The following is a 19,759-nucleotide window of genomic DNA, read 5'->3' on the forward strand; positions in this document are numbered from 1 at the left end:
TGATTAGAAACGAGGTATGTGGAGGGGAAACAGTAATAACTACAGTAAGGTCGGCCTCCCTCCTCCTCTTTAAAGGGAAGAGGATAAAGAAAGGTGAAATCAAAGGCAAATCCTCTCCTGCACTACAAAGGCTCAGAGCCTGAGACTGCCCTGATATTTGGCGTGAAGAGTAAACCCCAAGCTTAGCAGTCTCGGAGAATTCCTTACCCGCATGGGAAAGAAAGGAAAACGGATAACTGCAAGTTACCTCAAAAGCTTCAATTACTCCACATCCATTGGTGGACCCGCCACCACCCCCCACTCTTCAAGGAACCGAAAGCGTTCTCAGTCAGCAGCTCAAGACGCAACCCCTCAACACGGAATCCCAGGACCCGAGACCGTTAGGCGCCGTAACCAAGACAACCACCTCCGCGCGCCGAGGAGGACGGAAGAAGTGGCTGCGTGATCTAGCCCACGCCACCGGAAGCCCAGCAGTCGGGTACACTGGGCGCGGGAAGCGAGGCAGGTTGGGAGCTGGAGTCCCGCAGCAAGCCCCGCCCAGGCAACGGGCGGAAGCGGCCTCTGCAGCTGCCAGTTCTCGTCCAATCCTCGCAGGCGTCAGAGAGCCGACTAACGTCAGTCTCGGAGTTTTCCCGCGCGAGGTGCGCACTAATATGCCGCAGCGGGAAGCGGCGAACTCTGGGTGCGGTATAGTTGTGCGACAGGGCTCCAGGCTCGAAGCTTTTTTCGCCGGAAGAGTACTACTGAGGCCGGGATTCTGCGCGGGTCGGGATTCTACGTCGCGAGGCAAGATGCTTAAATCCAAGACGTTCTTGAAAAAGACCCGAGCGGGCGGCGTTATGAAGATTGTTCGCGAGCACTACCTGCGGGATGACATAGGCTGCGGAGCGCCGGGGTGCACGGCTTGCGGTGGGGCTCACGGGGGGCCGGCTTTGGAGCCACGGCCCCAGGACCCAGCAAGCAGCCTCTGGCCGCGGCCGCACTATTTGCTGCCTGACACCAACGTGTTACTGCATCAGGTGCGTCGACTGGCGCGCAAAACGTGTATCACTCGCCTTCCCAGAACAAGGGGGCGTGGCAATAGGGAAACTGAGGCTCAGGGAGGTGGGTCTTTGGCAGTATCTCATACTTAGGAAAGGCAAGCCCCTTCGGGACCCACGCTTCTTTTTTCCCAGGCCGTGATTCTTTTCCTTATTTTTATTTATTTATTTTCCTTTTTTTCGGTTTTGGAGTCATTTTAGACACGTTAATTTTCTAACTCCTGGTGTCTCTTCTACCTTAGATTATAAGTGCCCGGAAGCCGGGGACCTGGGCTTCTGAGGCCTCCAGCTTGCGACCCCCAGGCAGCTTGTAAGTGCCTACGAACAAAAACTGTGTGGGCCGACGTATTTCTTTATTGATAGCCTTACTTCTACGAAGTTTTGTGAATGGTCTGTTCTCGTGCGCTCTTCTCAAATAGTCCTGAAGGGTTGAGTGACTTGTCACATTTTTTAAAGCAAAAGAATTCCTTGGCTTAATGTATAGTTAGTGTTTTTAAACTGACAGGAGTTTATATTTTGACTGAAACAATTTATAAATGAATATAGGAAGAATTAACACTTTTATTTTTTAAAGATTGATGTTCTCGAGGACCCTGCCATCAGGAATGTAATTGTACTACAAACGGTTCTCCAAGAAGTGAGAAATCGAAGTGCTCCAGTATATAAAAGAATCCGGGATGTGACCAATAACCAGGAGAAGCATTTTTATACATTCACTAATGAGCATCATAGGTAAGAGAAAAATATATTAAATATCACAAAACCCGTATGATTAGCTAAATGTGATAGAATATTCCTGTTAGTAATTTTTGACATTGTCAAAGGTTAATGATGGTTTTATGTGCTGTTTGGGTCTTACACAGCTGCGTGGAAGATAATGCTAAATGGATCTCACTGAGATCACATGAGCATTGGTGAGTTCAAGCCTAGAACTAGAATATACTGACTCTTAGGCAGTAATAGTTACTTTTACTTCCAGTGTGTTCATTTCAATTTGGTTTTAGCCTGAGTTGAACAGTAGACTCTTGGAAGATGAGATTTGCATAGGTTCCTGGAATACCATATTGTGTGAATAACCAACATAGGATGATAAAATATGAGTTTGTTAAGGAAATACTTTAATAGGTTCATCACAGTTTCTTAGCCTTGATACTACTAACATTTTGGACTGAATAATATTTTATTGTGATACAGCTGTCTTATACATTGTAAGGTGCAGCTCCTTTGCTTCTACTCACTAGTTGCTAATAGCAGTCCCCCTACCACCAACAAGTTGTAACAACTCATAATGTCTTCAAACATTGCCAAATGTCCCCTGGGGAGACAAATGCAACCCCTGATAGAGAACCACTGCATTAGAATATAGATTGTAGTAACAGAATCCATCAGATTATGCAAAACTTTGAAAAATCTAATTTCTCTTATATCTCCAAATTAAATATTGCTCTCATAAAGGATATCACTAAAGCACTTACAGACTTCGTGTTCCTTGCACTTCCTCGAAATCCCGAAACAGAAACATCATTTGTTTTTCAATACCAAAAAAACAAGTATTTGTGGAGCATATGCATCAGGTTTCTAACCAAAAGTCAGCAATTTTGTTAGCTCAAGTGCTATGAATAGACCTTGACATTGCTGAGGTTGATGGTGAGACTCTTAGGACACTAGGCAAATTATATCTGAGATTTTATTACTCAAGTCTGATTAAAATGAAATTCAGATTTATGACCATATCTCTCATTGGTAAGATTAAAGCACTAGCATGCATGTACATGGTGGGAATAAAATAATTCTATTAATTACCAATATAAATAAGTCTAAAGTTCTAAAGTTGAATCTATTTATTGTTTTTTGGGGGTACTGGGGACTGAACCCAGGGCCTTGTGCTTGACAGGCAAGTACTCTACAAACTGAGCTATATCCCAACCCTGAATCTATTATCTTTAAACACTAAAGACTGTTGTACTGAATTTTGTTGTTATGCTTCAATCTGGCTTTGTAGAACAGATTTAAAGAATTAGATAAGTGTGTTCACATACGTGGGAGTTCAGAGTGGATAGACTTAAAAAATGCAATAATATCTCTGTCTGCTCTTTTAGTCTTTAGGTAGTCTTGAACATTTATTGAGTGTTTACTGTGGATAATTTACATGGATTTTATATTTAATACCCATGGAATTACATGACCATAAATCATCGTCATACTATTTGTTGTGTTCAGAATTGCTGTTAATCCTTGAGACTTTGAATAAAGTCTCATCAGATCTGCAAAGTTTTATTAGTTTATTCAGTATCCCAACTTGAAACTATTAATTCTGGTCTTGAATTTTTCATTTTGTAAAATAAAATTGAAATGAGCCTTTTTTTTTTTTTTTTTTTTAGGCCACACAAAATACAGCACATTTATTTGGAAAACATTAATTTTAAAACTATCTCCCAAACTCAGAATCTACAGGCCAGTAATAGATACCCAAAGAAAACAGGAGCAGTCTTCATCGACTGGTCATTAACTAATAAAACTAAGTTAACTGATTACGTGAAGTAGGATTTTTCATGTTTCCCTGTTAAGAATCAGAGTGGTCTATAAACCGCTTCCCTGGAGATTAATTCCATTAATTGATTCAGCTAGTCTGGAATGGGCCAGTCATGCCTCCAGATGACTATCAAGTTCAAGAAAGTTTGAGAAACACTTGGAACATGACTTCGGTGTCCTTTGCAGATTTTAAGTCTTGAACTACTGATCCCAGAAAGACTCACTGAAAAGTCTTAATTCAGTTCAGTTTTAGGAAACAGACCTCTGAAGGTTTGGTTCAATACATTCTCCCCTTGGAAAGCATCACTTTATTTTGGTTGTTTGTAATTCTGTCCCAGTTTATCCAGATCATGTTTTTCACCTAAGAGTCCATCTTTCTTGATTGAGGCTTAGCAACCCAATTCATTCTTTAGAAGTACCTTTACTTGTTTCCGTCTTGCTCCGTTCTCTCCTGACACGAAGTTAAGGCGCTCTGTATACTTAATATTCTGACCTTTCCACCTTAACCCTCATACTGACCATCCCATCTATGCCAGCCTCGATCTCATCATTTTCTTTAACTGGCCCAACTCCCTTGGGTGTCCCGGTCAAGATAAGATCTCCTTCTTCCAAGGTCATTATCTTAGTAACGTAGCTGATGATGTACGGGATGGAAAAGATCATGGAGGACATCTGGCCTTCCTGCCTGAGCTCCCCGTTGACCTTGAGCCACAGCTTCAGGGCGTGAGGATCAGGGATCTTCTCTTTGGGCACGAAGGCGCTGACCGGGCAGGAGGCTGTGAAGCCCTTGGCCAGAGTCCAGGGCAGCCCCTTCTTTTTGCACTCGTCCTGCACAGCCCTGGCGGTCATGTCCAGGCACAGGGCATAGCCGGCCACGTAGTCCATGGCGGCGGCCTTAGGGACTGCGCGGCTGCGGCGGCCCAGGAGCACACCCAGTTCCACCTCGTGGTGCAGCTTGCGGCAGTAGGCAGGCACGTACGCGGTGGACGGCTTCAGGAAGAGCACGGGCTCGCTGGGCAGCGCGCTGCGCATCTCCTGGACGTGGTCCGCATAGTATCTCCCTACGCAGACGATGTTCTTCCCCCACTCCCAGAAGCGGGACAGTGGCCTTGGGGCAGCCATGGCGAAGCCCTGGGCCACGTGACCACAGGCTCCGCGCCTACGGCGGCCTGGAGGGAACGCGCTGCCTCGGGACGCTGTCCTGTCAGCTACGGTCCATCCTACCTTGCACTGCCCTGAGGCCCGCGTCCAGCGGTACCCAAGGAGACTGGGAGGATGGTGCGCAACTTCCAGACCACCGCAGCCACTGGCTCTCAGGCGCCGCCTCCGGCCCTGAAATGAGCCTTTTTAATTGTATGATTTTCTTCTACTCCAAGCAAATTGTTGTCTTAAAATCATACCTTTAAGGATCCTATTTACTCTCTGAAGCATAAGTCTATATTCAGGTGAAATAGATATACTATTGACTTTTCACTTTAGTGGTTGTTGAACATTTATGTCCTCAGGGTTTTTATATCTTTGTTCCTGTTTATTTTCTTTATTTCATTTTCCCTTTTCTTTACATTTAGAGAAACCTATGTAGAACAAGAACAGGGAGAAAATGCTAATGATAGAAATGACAGAGCCATTCGAGTAGCAGCAAAATGGTACAATGAACATTTGAAGAAAATGTCAGCAGAAAATCAACTACAAGTTATCTTTATAACCAATGACAGGAAAAACAAAGAGAAAGCTGTTGAAGAAGGAATACCAGCTTTCACATGTAAGTCTAAATATAGAAGCTATTACTGCATGCTTGTAAGTGCATGTAATAGTTATGATCAGGCCTATGGTCAGATGTTCACTTGACTGTTTAATATTTTCATGATCCTATATAATTTCATGTGATTTTTTTTTTGCATTTTTAAATTTCTCACAGTTTTTTAAGCTAAGCCGGTTGTAGTGCTCATTGGCTGTTAATTTTTCCCTTACCGTTTGCATTTGACTTGGCAATAAAAAGTTACAGATATGCTGGGTCTACTCATGCATCTGAGACAGGACCACATCAGAAGATTCATTTTTATTTTCAAATTGACTGTTACTTTCACAAATAAGATTTTTCATGGTCTTTCATATCTAAGGAAAAAAAGACTTGCATCTATTAAGAACGATGTCAACTTAATTTTCAGGTGAAGAATATGTAAAGAGCCTCACTGCTAATCCTGAACTCATAGATCGTCTTGCTTGTTTGTCTGAAGAAGGGGTATGTTTCAGTTTGTTGTGGGTTTTTTTTTTTTTGTTTGTTTGTTTGTTTGTTTGTTTTTTGAGGGGAGCGGGGGTACCGGCAATTGAATTCCGGGGCACTCAACCACTGGGCACATCCCCAGCCCTATTTTATATTTTATTTAAAGACAAGGTCTCACTGAGTTGGTTAGCACCTCACTTTTGCTGAGGCTGGCTTTGAACTTGTGATCCTCCTGCCTCAGCCCCCCAAGCCTCTGGTATTATAAGTATGCGCCACCGTGCCTGGCCAGTTTGTTCTGTTTTGAATAGTGAAAATATTAAAATAGTCTCCTTGAGATATGAGGCTTATAGTTACCAAATTTAAAAATTCATAAGCTGGAATTTGAATAAAATTGTTTATTGGGGTATAAATAATAAGAGTGATTGTAATAGGCTCATTGAAATGCAGTTCCTAAATTAATTGACAATAAAATGGGCCTGTACATGGGGGCTTTAATTTTTTTTTTTAATGAACAAATGAATGGTGCCCATAGATGATTGTATATGTAGTGGTTATTTATATAGAAGTGGTAGACAATGCAGATAGCAAAAATCTCAAAAGAAGAGGGAGGAATGTCATAAGAAGAAGTGAAACAGAAGGGGAATGACCAAATAATGAGGACCTACAAATTATTCTGAACGTCAGTAATTTTTAAGGTGTCTTTTATGGGAATTACATGGGTCTGTCACTGTGCCTGGCTCATACATCCAGTCTTTACAACAGTCCTCTCATTCCTGCTTGTCTTTAATCAGCTACTTTATGAAAATAAAAGGAAGTGAAAAGATAAAACCTAGACTTGATTGTTGGAATATAGGTTTAGGATTGCCTTAATATATAGCTACTAGTTGCATGTGGGTGCTTAAATTTAATTCAGCTTTAAAAATTTAGTTTCTAAGTGGTACTGTCCATCTTTCAGCTGCTCAAGAGAAATAGTGCCTAGTGGCTACTATATTAAACATCACAAAAGGAATATTCCCTTTATCACAAAAAGTTGTTTTGGATAGCAGTGGTCTAAAACACTGTATTATGTTCTCAAATTCATAGAATTATGTGTTAGTCAGCTTTTTGTCACTGTGACCAAAATACACAGTAAGAACAACGTAGAGGAGGAAAAGTTTATTTGGGGTTCATAGTTTCAGAAGTCTCAGTTCATATACTGCCAGCTCCACTGCTGTGGGCCCAAGGTGAAGCAGGATGTCACAGCCAGAGGGCACATTGTAAGAAAACTGCTCACTTTGTAACAGCCAGGAAGCAAAGAAGGGTAAAGACAAAAGGGGAGACAGGCTGCAAGGCAGACAGCCCTGTTAGGGCACACCCTCACTGACCCACCTCTCTAGCCATGGCCACCTGCCCACAGGTACCACCAGTCTATCAGTCTATTCAAAGGAGGTGGGACTGATTACATTATAGCTCTGACAACTCAATTACTTTACCTCTGAACATTCCTGCATTAACACAGGAGTTTTGGGGACGTCTCATCTAAACCATAAGTTGTATATACCACAGTGTGGATTTTCCTTTAGTTACTGATATTAATGACAGTTGTATATTAAACAAGCAGAAAACTTAAGTTCAATTTTTGATTTGCTTATTTCACAGAAAGAAATAGAAAGTGGGAAAATTATATTTTCAGAGCATCTTCCCCTAAGTAAGCTTCAACAAGGCATAAAATCTGGTATATACCTTCAAGGAACATTTAGAGCTAGCAGAGAAAATTACTTAGAAGCTACTGTATGGATTCATGGAGACACTGAAGAAAATAAAGAGGCAAGTGTAAATTCCTTATATATTGAAATACTTTTTTGTTCATTGTCTTATTGTATAGTATTTGAAATTTTGTATGAGAATTCAAATTTGCCTTCCCAGTTCATCAGCTGAAGAAAGTCATAAATACTAATACAATTAGTCATTTCTTTAGGAAATTAATTATTGAAGAAAACAATCTACTTTTAAGAGAATAATAAGCTAGTCCATCAAATAATAAAAATGTGATACTTCTATATTATTTATTATGACCAGTTATGATAAATTCTATTTGTATAAACATATAGAGTGCTTCACACACTTATAGCAAATGTCAGCCATTTATTAGAGTGTTCACTGTCAGATACTCTTCTCTTTGCATGTAACATTTCATTTAATCTTCAACAAAACTGTTGAAAAGTATTCTTTTTTAATTTTACCAGTAAGGACCCTGAGATTTAGAGAGTTTAAGAAATAGCCCTAAATCTTTTGATACTGTTATAAGTTATGTTGGAGTCATGAACACAGCCCTTATTTTCTGAGCTGTGTTTTTTCTACTTAATATGTAAAAATTAAAGGTATGGAATAAAGGAACATTATAAAAAATATTTGCATAGAGATATTTAGAACATATTAAATACCTTTCCATTTTTGCCATTAAGGATATCTGAGCATTTGCCATTTGTTGTCTTAAACCAGATAATCTTACAAGGACTTAAACATTTAAATCGAGCTGTTCACGAAGATATTGTAGCTGTTGAGCTTTTTCCTAAGAGTCAGTGGGTGGCACCATCTTCTGTTGTTTTACAAGATGAAGGGCAAAATGAAGATGATGTGGAGAAAGAAGAGGAGAGAGAATGCATGGTATGAAACAAAGAAGATTTTAGTTTTTTTGTATAAGTTTGTACTATTATTTAACATATCAGCTTTGGAGGAAGTTAAACAAGTTTCATTGTTTTCAGAATTATTGAATGAAATTATAGTTGTGTAAGTTTAATAAATGTCATATATAATATTGTTAATTTTTGTGTTTTGAAGCATATAATTCATTTTAATGTCTTAATTTACTCAGATGGACTTAAATACCAAGACTGTTGAATTAGTATAAAACTAGGAATCCTTGACATTCAAGTATGTGATCTAAAGGTTTAAGTAGTGAGGTTTAAGTAAATAAAAATTTAAAATTTTCTGAATGCCGTATGTAATGTTCAAATTCCATCAGCATAATGTACTTCTGAGCCTTTTGTGTTCATGCCTATTTAATTATTCTATCTCTAGTACCCTACCATATTTATTAGGAGTAGAATATGTTCAGCTATTTCTTAGGAGCTATATCTACTTGATATGACCTATTTATTTTCCATTTTATAATTTATAAGAATAATACAATTGGAAAAACATAACATTTGTAGTTCTTTTTTTATCAATTATAGTAAGTTCTTTGGAGTCTCACTATAATATTGTTGTTGCTGAATTCAGGCCTTTGGAGTGTGTTAGAGGTGAAATACCAGAAGAATACCTATTCAAAATTGTAGACATTACTTATTTGAGTTTTTATTTTGGATGTGAAAGAACCTTTAATGACGCATCATTTTTAGTGAATTAATGAGTTCAACACAAACTGTTCTTCATAGCCATATAACCTAGCTAATTAGTATGAACGAGTTCTAAAATCCTAGTGTATATCTCCTAGACTTGTTTTGGTCAGTAAATTCTCATATTAAAAACTGAAAAGTTAAGTTTTGATATAATTATTCAGTTTTTTTATATTGTCCATTTCTGTAGAGCTTTATTATCACAGAACAGTTTTTGTAGTTTGGTTTGGCATACATGCTCCATCTAGAATTTTGAAGCATAAAGATTCTGCAGTTTTATGACATAATTTACTTACTACCTGAATGTATTAGCATCCATGTACCTATGCTAATTTTGAAGAAAAATTATCTCATTATATCTAGAGGAAAAATAACTGAAGATTTTCATTTTTATATCTCAGCTTAAGACTGCTGTAAATGAAAAAATGTTAAAGCCTACAGGTAGAGTTGTAGGAATAATAAAAAGGAATTGGAGACCATATTGTGGCATGCTTTCCAAGTCTGATATCAAGGAGGTAAGTAACTGTTAAAAAAATGTTAACTGCTAAAATATTATAAACATTTAGTAGGACTTAAAGACTTCCCTTTGTCCCTATTCCCAGAGTGTGGGTGTTGATATAAAATCTTTTTTCTGGGGCTTGGGGTGTATCTCAGTGGAGAGAGTGCTTGCTTATCATACACAACATTTCTGGGGTTGATTCCTAGCACTGCAAACAAAAAAAACATTTTCCATAATTTTCTCTAGTCTAGAAGACATCTCTTCACACCTGCTGATAGGAGAATCCCTCGAATTCGGATAGAAACAAGACAGGCTTCTACATTAGAAGGACGGAGAATTATTGTTGCTATTGATGGCTGGCCCAGAAATTCCAGATATCCAAATGTAAGCTCAAAGTTGTAATTTTATCGTAGGATATATAATCAACAATTTGTGAATAATATTGTTGCTTGTCATGAAAATAGAATCTATTTTTATATAGGATAGAAATTTAGGAATATTTTAATATGTTAACCTGGTAAGCATTTCTGATATCAAGATTAATTTTATGAAATTCCAGTATAAATCATGTAGTTACTTTTATTCAAATTGCCAAACAACTTTTAGTGATTGGAATATATAAAAAAAAGTGTTTGGGTCCTAAATAGATTCTAATGAAATTTAGAAACTTGTTTTTGAAGCATATTTTAAACTTGTAAATAAATAGGAAACACATTCTCTGATATAAAAACTGGGCCCTCATGAAGTCTCTATAAATCAATGGAAAAGCCTTGTCATTTTCAACTTTAATTTGCCAAAATTTCATTTTTAAGAGGTTACTACAGGAACATTAGATACTGAGATGATATGTAAAGTACTGAAGAATTTAATATGATAAAAAATGCAAAATAGCAGTAAAATAGGCCTTTCTAATAACATCTTTTGGTTTTAGGGACACTTTGTAAAAAACTTAGGTGATGTTGGAGAGAAGGAGACGGAAACAGAAGTTTTGTTACTTGAGCATGATGTTCCTCATCAGCCCTTTTCACAGGCTGTTCTTAGCTTTCTGCCAAAGATGCCCTGGAGCATTACTGAAAAAGTAAGTTGAAAGAATTCATTGTGACGTTACATATTATCCTCACTATTTTTAATTTCTACATGTATTTTTAAATATTTTAAAATATTTCTACATGTATTTTAAAAACCATGGTCCCTCCTCTACCATATTTAGTTGCAGCACAAATCATTTGGGTTTTTTTGACTAAAAGGTAACCTATTTCTAGGAGGCAGACAGTAGTATATGTCATATTTTTTAGAAGCAGAGAAATCCTTGGTTAGAAATCATGCATGATTGTCATCAAGAAATTAAAGCTAAGTTATTGTTAATACTTTAATACTGATTTTACAAGGGTTGTATTGCATTTATACTATGGAATTATTTATTTATTTATTTATTTATTTAATTTATAATGTGGTATATTCTAGGATATGAAAAACCGAGAAGACCTGAGGCATCTGTGTGTGTGTAGTGTGGACCCACCAGGATGTACTGATATAGATGATGCTCTACATTGCAGAGAACTCAAAAATGGAAACTTGGAGGTATTCATATTGTAATAGTAGTAACATTCTTAACTAAATATAATTCTTTGGACTCAGAATTTGTGAATTACTCTTATGAAGTTATAGCTGCAGAAATTAATGGGCATGTGTCAGAAGTTGAAATGGTAGATATGACTGAGTTCTTTTTCCCTTTTGCTAAGTTTCTTCTCATTCAAACTCTCCTCTATTAATAATACATATTGGCATCTTTTTATTTTTATCTTTTGAAGGTTGGTGTTCATATTGCTGATGTTAGCCATTTTATTAGGCCAGGAAATGCCTTAGATCAAGAATCAGCCAGAAGAGGAACAACTGTGTATCTTTGTGAAAAGGTAATACTCATAGGCACTTTCAGATTCCTGAAAAATCAGTTTGAAATAGTATGTGACTTAGCTATAGGAAATACATGGAATAAGGAGGCCTAAATTACTGAAAACATTGCAATGTTTTGCTATTCAGTGGTCCAAATAACAAGCAGATGTAGTTGATATAAATTGTTGTGTAGCATTTATTCATCAAGTATGGTTCTGGTAAACTTAAAGAACAATTGTGAAAGTGAGGGCAAGATTAAACATAGTCTACATTCATGGTTGAAGTCCTCTGCATAGCTTTTTTCCATAAAAATTTAATATCTCCCTCCCTCCCCCTCCTCCTCTCTCTCTCTCTCTCTCTCTCTCTCTCTCTCTCTCTCTCTCTCTCTCTCTCTCTCTCTCTCTCTCTCTGTGAGTGTTTGTAAAACACTGTGTAGTTTGTTGTTAAGCATTGTCAGTCACAGAGCTGGTAGGGCTTGTGTCTACTCTGTATAAGTTCCAATTTATAAAGACCAAAGACTTCAAACTTTCACAGGTCAGCTATATGGCTAGTGTACAGGACTTAAACTTAGATCTACAGACTTGAGGTCCAGTTTTTTTTCATTACTTGCCTACTGAAACAATTTTGTACAGGTCCTTTTCTACAAATAGCCTTTTCATTTGACATTTTCTCAATTCTAGGAGAAAAGACCAGAGCCCTCCTTTTTTCTCTTGTTCTCTTAATGTTGATTGATAATAGAGCCCAAAATAAAAAACTGTGTAATGTGAGAATCTATTTATATCTTTTACAGAGGATTGACATGGTTCCAGAGTTGCTTAGCTCTAACTTATGTTCCTTAAGGTGTAATGTTGACAGGTATTTATGAATTTTTTTTCATAAAAATTTATATACTATTTTAATTGACTCCCATTAACAAATACTGTCTATCTGCTTCCATAGGCTGGCATTTTCATGTATTTGGGAAATGAATCACAATGCTGAAATCTTAAAAACAAGATTTACCAAAAGTGTAATTAATTCAAAGGTTAGTTTAACTGCTCCCCTCTAATGTTTCAAATCTTTGATACTTTTACAGGTTTCCTAGATTGTTTTGGAAAAGACTTAAAAAGTTAAAATTTTTTCAGTGTTGTTGCAAAATCTAGTTTTTTTTTCCATTTATTTGCTTAATTATTGATGTTATTCAAAAATTAGTTTTTGCAGAAGTTGTCTTATACCAGAAACATAAAGCCATACTTGAGAACACTATATACATGATTTTATGTCCTTAATCAGGGGCCCTAGGAATTAAAGTTGTCCCTATTTAAAAATGGTTAGCGTTTTGAAAAATAGCATGGACATCATCATCGTATACACATTTTCTCATAGAAGTGATGTTATATATTATACTTGTATTCTGATACAACTGGCCTGAGATCATGTTCAGACAGATGGAGCCAGATTATCCTCATTCTTTACGTTTTTTTTCTTTTTGTACTTCCCCCAGATTCTATTCTATTCTTCCTCATTTTGTCCCAGATAGACCCCCAATGTTTGCCAAACTCATTTCCTTCTAATGATCTGTTTTCCAAACTTACCTTTTTTCTTTCCATTTAATATCATTCTTTTTGGTTCTAAAAATTAGTGGTTGGAAAAAAGACAGTGTTAGACTGAAAAATAGAGACGTGTAAATTATTTAAGCTTTCCTAGATTTTTATTTTTAAATTACAAAAAATTAATAATTCTCCTAGACTTGATCAATGTAACAAAATTATACTATAAATTTAGAAAATATACAAAACATTTTTTAGAAGGGGAACTCAGCCCTTACAAGATAAATTGGTTTTTGACCTTCTTATGTAGTTTCTAATTTTTACTTATGAAGCAATTTTTTTTTAATAAGCTAAAGAAAGATTAGCATTTCATCAGGAAGGAAATAAAACAAGAGTAGCCATTTGTACATTTGGATTATCTATCATTAAAATTTTTCCTACTATGATTTGTTCCATTTTCAGGTACTTAATTTTAGTATTTTACATTTCTTATAAAATATGATGTCTAGACTCTTACAGCCTTGTTAATTATTTGCCAGTCAGTGGGTAATGAACATCTGGAAAGGATTACAGTGAATAATCTAACCTGTTTTTGTTTTATTGTAGCATTACCTAAATATGTACCAATTGAAGTATGAAGTAAAGTTTAAACAATTTATTAACAATGCTACCATTTTACTTTGTTTTAATAAAACCTTGCTTATGCTGTGTAATGCCTCAAATAAGAGTTAACCAGAAATCATAGATATAAAGCATAAATATTAACTGTGATTTATTTTTTCCTGTTAGTTTAAATATGAGACAAAATAATATGATTTAAATAGTAAACCAGTTTTTATCATTTTTAAGAATTGTATTAAATGAGGTTTCTTTTTTAGGCTTCTCTTACATATGCTGAAGCTCAGATGAGAATTGATTCAGCAACCATGAATGATGATATTACCATTAGTCTCCGTGGACTAAATAAATTAGCTAAAATTCTGAAAAAAAGAAGAATTGAAAACGGGTATGTTTCAAAAATATCAAACTGTTTCTTAATTCATTCTTAATGGTATTAAGATAACATTTGGTCTCTAAAGATTTTTATGATGCTCAGTGATGAACTATTTAATAGACTGAATAGAGATTTGGTAGAGTCATTCCATTTCTTCTAGTTACCTTTTAAGTGTTAGCTTGATTTTTTTTTTTTTTTTTTTATTGTAAACAAATGGGATACATGTTGTTTCTCTGTTTGTACATGGCGTAAAGGCATACCATTTGTGTAATCATAAATTTACATAGAGCAATGTTGTTTGATTCATTGTTATTTTTTCCCTTCCCCCCACCCCTCCCACCCCTCTTTACCCTCTATACAGTAGTTCCTTCCTCCATACTTGCCCCCCTCCCTAACCCTAACTCTAACCCTTCCCTCCCCCCCATTATGTGTCATCCTCCACTTATTAGCGATATCATTCGTCCTTTGGCTTTTTGAGATTGGCTTATCTCACTTAGCATGATATTCTCCAATTTCATCCATTTGCCTGCAAATGTCATAATTTTATCATTCTTTATGGCTGAGTAATATTCCATAGTATATATATACCACAGTTTCTTTATCCACTCATCAATTGAAGGGCATCTAGGTTGGTTCCACAGTCTGGCTATTGTGAATTGAGCAGCTATGAACATTGATGTGGCTGTATTTCTGTAGTATGCAGATTTTAAGTCCTTTGGGTATAGGCCAAGGAGTGGGATAGCTGGGTCAAATGGTGGTTCCATTCCAAGTTTTCTAAGGAATCTCCACACTGCTTTCCATAGTGGCTGCACTAATTTGCAGCCCCACCAGCAGTGTATGAGTGTACCTTTCTCCCCACATCCTCTCCAACACCTGTTGTTGCTCGTATTCTTGATAATCGCCATTCTAATTGGGGTGAGATGAAATCTTAGGGTGGTTTTGATTTGCATTTCTCTTATTACTAGAGATGTTGAGCATTTTTCCATATGTTTGTTGATTGCTTGTAGATCTTCTTCTGTGAAGTGTCTATTCATTTCCTTAGCCCATTTGTTGACTGGACTATTTGAATTCTTGGAGTAGAGTTTTTTGAGTTCTTTATAGATTCTGGAGATTAGTGCTCTATCTGAAGTATGATTGGCAAAGATATTCTCCCACTCTGTAGGCTCTTTCTTCGCATTGCTGATAGTTTCCTTTGCTGAGAGAAAGCTTTTTAGTTTGAATCTATCCCAGTGGTTGATTCTAGCTTTTATTTCTTGTGCTATGGGAGTCCTGTTAAGGAAGTCTGGTCCTAGACCACCAAGGTGAAGATCTGGACCTACTTTTTCTTCTATAATCTGCAGGGTGTCTGGTCTGATTCCGAGGTCCTTAATCCATTTTGAGTTTAGTTTGGTGCATGGTGAGAGATATGGGTTTAGTTTCATTCTGTTGCATATGGATTTCCAATTCTCCCAGCACCATTTGTTGAAGAGGCTATCTTTTCTCCATTGCATATTTTTGGCCCCTTTGTCTAGTATGAGAAAATTGTATTTATTTGGGTTTGTGTCCGTGTCCTCTATTCTGTACCATTGATCTACCTTTCTATTTTGGTACCAATACCATGCCGTTTTTGTTACTATTGCTTTGTAGTAGAGTTGAAGATCTGGTATTGCAATACCCCCTGTTTCACTCTTCCTGCTAAGGATTGCTTTAGCTATTCTGGGTTTCTTATTCTTCCAGATGAATTTCATAATTGCTTGCTCTATTTCTGTAAGATACACAATTGGGATTTTAATTGGAATTGCATTGAATTTGTATAGCACTTTAGGTAGTATGGCCATTTTGACAATATTAATTCTTCCTATCCAAGAACATGGAAGATCTTTCCATCTTCTAAGGTGTTCTTTAATTTCTTTCTTTAGTGTTGTATAGTTCTCATTGTAGAGGTCTTTCACCTCTTTTGTGAGATTGATTCCCAAGTATTTTATTTTTTTCGAGGCTATTGTGAATGGGGTAGTTTTCCTAATTTCTCTTTCTGAAGATTCATCACTTATGTATAAAAATGCGTTGGATTTATGGGCATTGATCTTGTAACCTGCTACTTTACTGAAATCACTTATGAGTTCTAAGAGTTTTCTGGTGGAATTTCCAGGTTCCTCTAAATATATAATCATGTCATCAGCGAACAGGGATAGTTTGAGTTCTTCTTTTCCAATTCGTATCCCTTTAATTTCTTTGGTTTGTCTAATTGCTCTGGCCAGAGTCTCAAGAACGATGTTGAATAGAAGTGGTGAAAGAGGGCATCCCTGCCTTGTTCCAGTTTTTAGGGGGAATGCTTTCAGTTTTTCACCATTTAGAATGATATTAGCCATGGGCTTAGCATAAATGGCCTTTACAATGTTAAAGAATGTTCCCACTATCCCTATTTTTTCTAGTGTTTTGAGCATGAAGGGGTGCTGTATTTTATCAAATGCTTTTTCTGCATCTATTGAACTAATCATGTGATTCTTGACTTTAAGTCTATTAATATGGTGAATTACGTTTATTGATTTCCTGATGTTGAACCAACCTTGCATCCCTGGGATGAAACCCACTTGATCATGGTGCACTATCTTTTTAATATGTTTTTGTATGCGATTTGCTAAAATTTTGTTGAGAATTTTTGCGTCGATGTTCATTAAGGATATTGGTCTGAAATTTTCTTTCCTTGATGAGTCTCTGTCTGGTTTAGGTATCAGTGTGATATTGGCTTCATAGAATGAGTTTGGGAGGGTTCCCTCCTCTTCTATTTTATGGAATACTTTGATTAGTATTGGAATGAGCTCTTCTTTAAAGGTTTTGTAGAACTCGGCTGAGAACCCATCTGGTCCCGGACTTTTCTTTGTTGGTAGGCTTTTGATGACTTCTTCTATTTCAGTACTTGAAATTGGTCTATTTAAATTGTTTATGTCCTCCTCATTCAGTTTAGGCAATTCATATGTCTCTAGAAACCTGTTGATGTCTTCGAAATTTTCTATTTTGTTGGAGTATAGATTTTGAAAATAGCTTCTAATTATGTTTTGTATTTCCATCCTGTCTGTTGTGATATTTCCTTGTTCATTCCGAATTTTAGTGATTTGGGTTTTCTCTCGTCTTCTCTTTGTTAGTGTGGCTAAAGGTTTATCAATTTTGTTTATTTTTTCGAAGAACCAACTATTTATTTTGTCAATTTTTTGTATTGTTTCTTTTGTTTCAATTTCATTGATTTCAGCTCTGAGTTTAACTATTTCCTGTCTTCTACTACTTTTGGTGCTGTTCTGTTCTTCTTTTTCTAAGGCTTTGAGCTGTAGTGTTAGGTTGTTTATTTGTTGAGTTTTACTTCTTTTATTAAATGCGCTCCATGAAATAAATTTCCCTCTAAGTACTGCTTTCATAGTGTCCCAGACATTTTGATATGATGTTTCTTTGTTCTCATTTACCTCTAAGAATTTTTTAATTTCCTTGCTAATATCTTCTGTTATCCATTCATCATATAATAGCATATTGTTTAATCTCCAGATGTTGGAATAGTTTCTGTGTTTTACTCTTTCATTTATTTCTAACTTCAATCCATTATGATCTGATAGAATACATGCTAGTGTCTGTATCTTCTTGTATTTGCTAACATTAGCTTTGTGGCATAATATATGGTCTATTTTAGAGAAGGATCCATGTGCTGCTGAGAAGAAAGTGTATTCACTCTTGGTTGGATGGAATATTCTATAAATGTCCGTTAAGTCTAAATTATTGATTGTGTTGTTGAGATCTATGGTTTCTTTGTTCAATTTTTGTCTGGAAGATCTGTCCAGTGGTGAGAGCGGCGTGTTAAAATCACCTAGTATTATTGTGTTGTGGTCTATTTGGTTTCTGAAATTGAGAAGGATTTGTTTGACATACATAGATGAGCCACTGTTTGGGGCATAGATGTTTATGATTGTTATATCTTGCTGATTTATGCTTCCCTTAAGCAGTATGAAATGACCTTCTTTATCCCTTCTGACTAACTTTGGCTTGAAGTCCACATTATCGGCAATGAGGATGGATACTCCAGCTTTTTTGCTGAGTCTATGTGCATGGTATGTTTTTCCCCATCCTTTCACCTTTAATCTATGGGTATCTTTTTCTATGAGGTGAGTCTCTTGCAGGCAACATATTGTTGGATCTTTCTTTTTAATCCAGTCTGCCAGTCTATGTCTTTTGATTGATGAATTCAGGCCATTAACATTCAGGGTTATTATAGAGAAATGATTTGGTTTCCCGGTCATTTGGTTCATTTTTAAAATTTTGTTTATTTATTTGTTTGACACAACTTGTTTCCTCCTTTATTTGACAATTCCTTTAGGATAATTCCTCCCTTTGCTGATTTGCTTCTTTGTTTTTCATCTCTTCCTCATGGAATATTTTGTTGAGAATGTTCTGTAATGCTGGCTTTCTTTTTGTAAATTCTTTTAGCTTTTGTTTATCATGGAAGGATTTTATTTCATCGTCAAATTTGAAGGTAAGTTTTGCTGGGTATAAGATTCTTGGTTGGCATCCATTTTCTTTCAGGGCTTGAAAAATGTTGTTCCAGGACCTTCTAGCTTTTAGGGTCTGGATTGAAAAGTCTGCTGATATGTGTATTGGTTTCCCCCTGAATGTAATTTGGTTCTTTTCTCTCACAGCCTTTAAAATTCTGTCTTTATTTTGTATGTTAGGTATTTTCATTATAATGTGCCTTGGTGTGGGTCTGTTGTAATTCTGTGTATTTGGAGTCCTGTAAGCCTCTTGAACTTGATTTTCCATTTCATTCTTCAGATTTGGGAAATTTTCTGATATTATTTCATTGAATAGGTTGTTCATTCCTTTGGCTTGTTTCTCTAGGCCTTCCTCAATCCCAATAATTCTTAAATTTGGCCTTTTCATGATATCCCATAGTTCTTGTAGATTCTGTTCATGATTTCTTACCATCTTCTCTGTTTGTTCAACTTTGTTTTCAAGGTTAAATATTTTGTCTTCAATGTCTGAGGTTCTGTCTTCCAGGTGTTCTATCCTATTGGATATGCTTTCTATGGAGTTCTTAATTTGGTTTATTGTTTCCTTCATGTCAAGGATTTCTGTTTGTTTTTTTTTCAATATCTCTAACTCTTTATTGAAATGATCTTTTGCTTTCTGTATTTGCTCTTTTAACTGTCGATTGGTGCGATCATTCAATGCTTGCATTTGCTCTTTCATCTCATCGTTTGCTTCTCTGATCATATTAATTATGTACATTCTGAACTCCTTTTCTGTCATTTCTTCTGCCATGCTGTCATTGGGTTTTATTGATGTAACATCTAGATTTGTTTGCAGCATTTTCTTTCCTTGTTTTCTCATATTGTTCAGATATCAGTGGACCGCTGAGATATTGCAGATTTCCTCTGTTGATTTACAATGTCCCTGAAGATTTCTATATATATCCCCTCTTAGCCTTCAGTAGGCTGAAGTCTTGGAGGAAGTTGATAATGCGGTGCTCCACACGGAAGCTGCCTCTCTCGGAGTGGTGGCCTTCAGGTGGGGTATATTCCCTGCTAGTGGGCAGAGGTGCCTCCACTTGTTGACCAATGGTCATCCAAAGGGGACCTAGGCTGTGGGCTGAGGCAAGGCCTGTTTGGGCCTGTGTCTCTGGTTTTACCGTCCTTGTGGGGAAACCTCACCAGGA

General features: G+C 36.6%; 3 protein-coding genes across 5 annotated transcripts in view; 1 reads left to right on the forward strand and 2 right to left on the reverse strand.

Moving 5' to 3' along the window:
• The window catches only part of PIBF1 (progesterone immunomodulatory binding factor 1), a 227,033-nt gene extending 226,549 nt beyond the window's left edge, over window positions 1-484 (reverse strand). The window contains exon 1 of the mRNA XM_079138952.1: window positions 248-484. The gene's annotated coding sequence lies outside the window, so the exon portion shown is untranslated. The remainder of the gene's footprint in view (window positions 1-247) is intronic.
• A 161-nt stretch (window positions 485-645) lies between these two features.
• The window catches only part of DIS3 (DIS3 homolog, exosome endoribonuclease and 3'-5' exoribonuclease), a 39,775-nt gene continuing 20,661 nt past the window's right edge, over window positions 646-19,759 (forward strand). For 2 of the 3 annotated variants that reach the window (XR_013763669.1, XM_079138920.1), the window contains exons 1-14: window positions 649-1,019; window positions 1,615-1,772; window positions 5,141-5,334; window positions 5,741-5,814; window positions 7,435-7,602; window positions 8,278-8,442; window positions 9,575-9,688; window positions 9,919-10,056; window positions 10,604-10,750; window positions 11,137-11,253; window positions 11,484-11,585; window positions 12,356-12,420; window positions 12,505-12,589; window positions 13,973-14,100. Coding sequence is in view for 2 of the 3 variants with exons in the window: in XM_079138920.1 (XP_078995046.1) it covers window positions 654-1,019; window positions 1,615-1,772; window positions 5,141-5,334; window positions 5,741-5,814; window positions 7,435-7,602; window positions 8,278-8,442; window positions 9,575-9,688; window positions 9,919-10,056; window positions 10,604-10,750; window positions 11,137-11,253; window positions 11,484-11,585; window positions 12,356-12,420; window positions 12,505-12,589; window positions 13,973-14,100 (2,021 nt within the window). In the remaining variant the exon portion in view is untranslated. Of the gene's footprint in view, window positions 1,020-1,282; window positions 1,351-1,614; window positions 1,773-5,140; window positions 5,335-5,740; window positions 5,815-7,434; window positions 7,603-8,277; window positions 8,443-9,574; window positions 9,689-9,918; window positions 10,057-10,603; window positions 10,751-11,136; window positions 11,254-11,483; window positions 11,586-12,355; window positions 12,421-12,504; window positions 12,590-13,972; window positions 14,101-19,759 lie in introns of all 3 variants that reach the window. The other variant, XM_079138921.1, reaches the window with a different exon arrangement.
• Window positions 3,993-4,810, reverse strand: LOC306660571 (oxaloacetate tautomerase FAHD1, mitochondrial-like). Its single transcript, XM_079138945.1, has one exon. It carries the CDS (start codon window positions 4,692-4,694, stop codon window positions 4,053-4,055), a length of 642 nt encoding a protein of 213 aa, XP_078995071.1. The 5' UTR covers window positions 4,695-4,810; the 3' UTR covers window positions 3,993-4,052.

Source organism: Sciurus vulgaris (genome assembly GCF_902686455.1).
Source record: "Sciurus vulgaris genome assembly, chromosome: 4".
Taxonomy (NCBI): domain Eukaryota; kingdom Metazoa; phylum Chordata; class Mammalia; order Rodentia; family Sciuridae; genus Sciurus; species Sciurus vulgaris.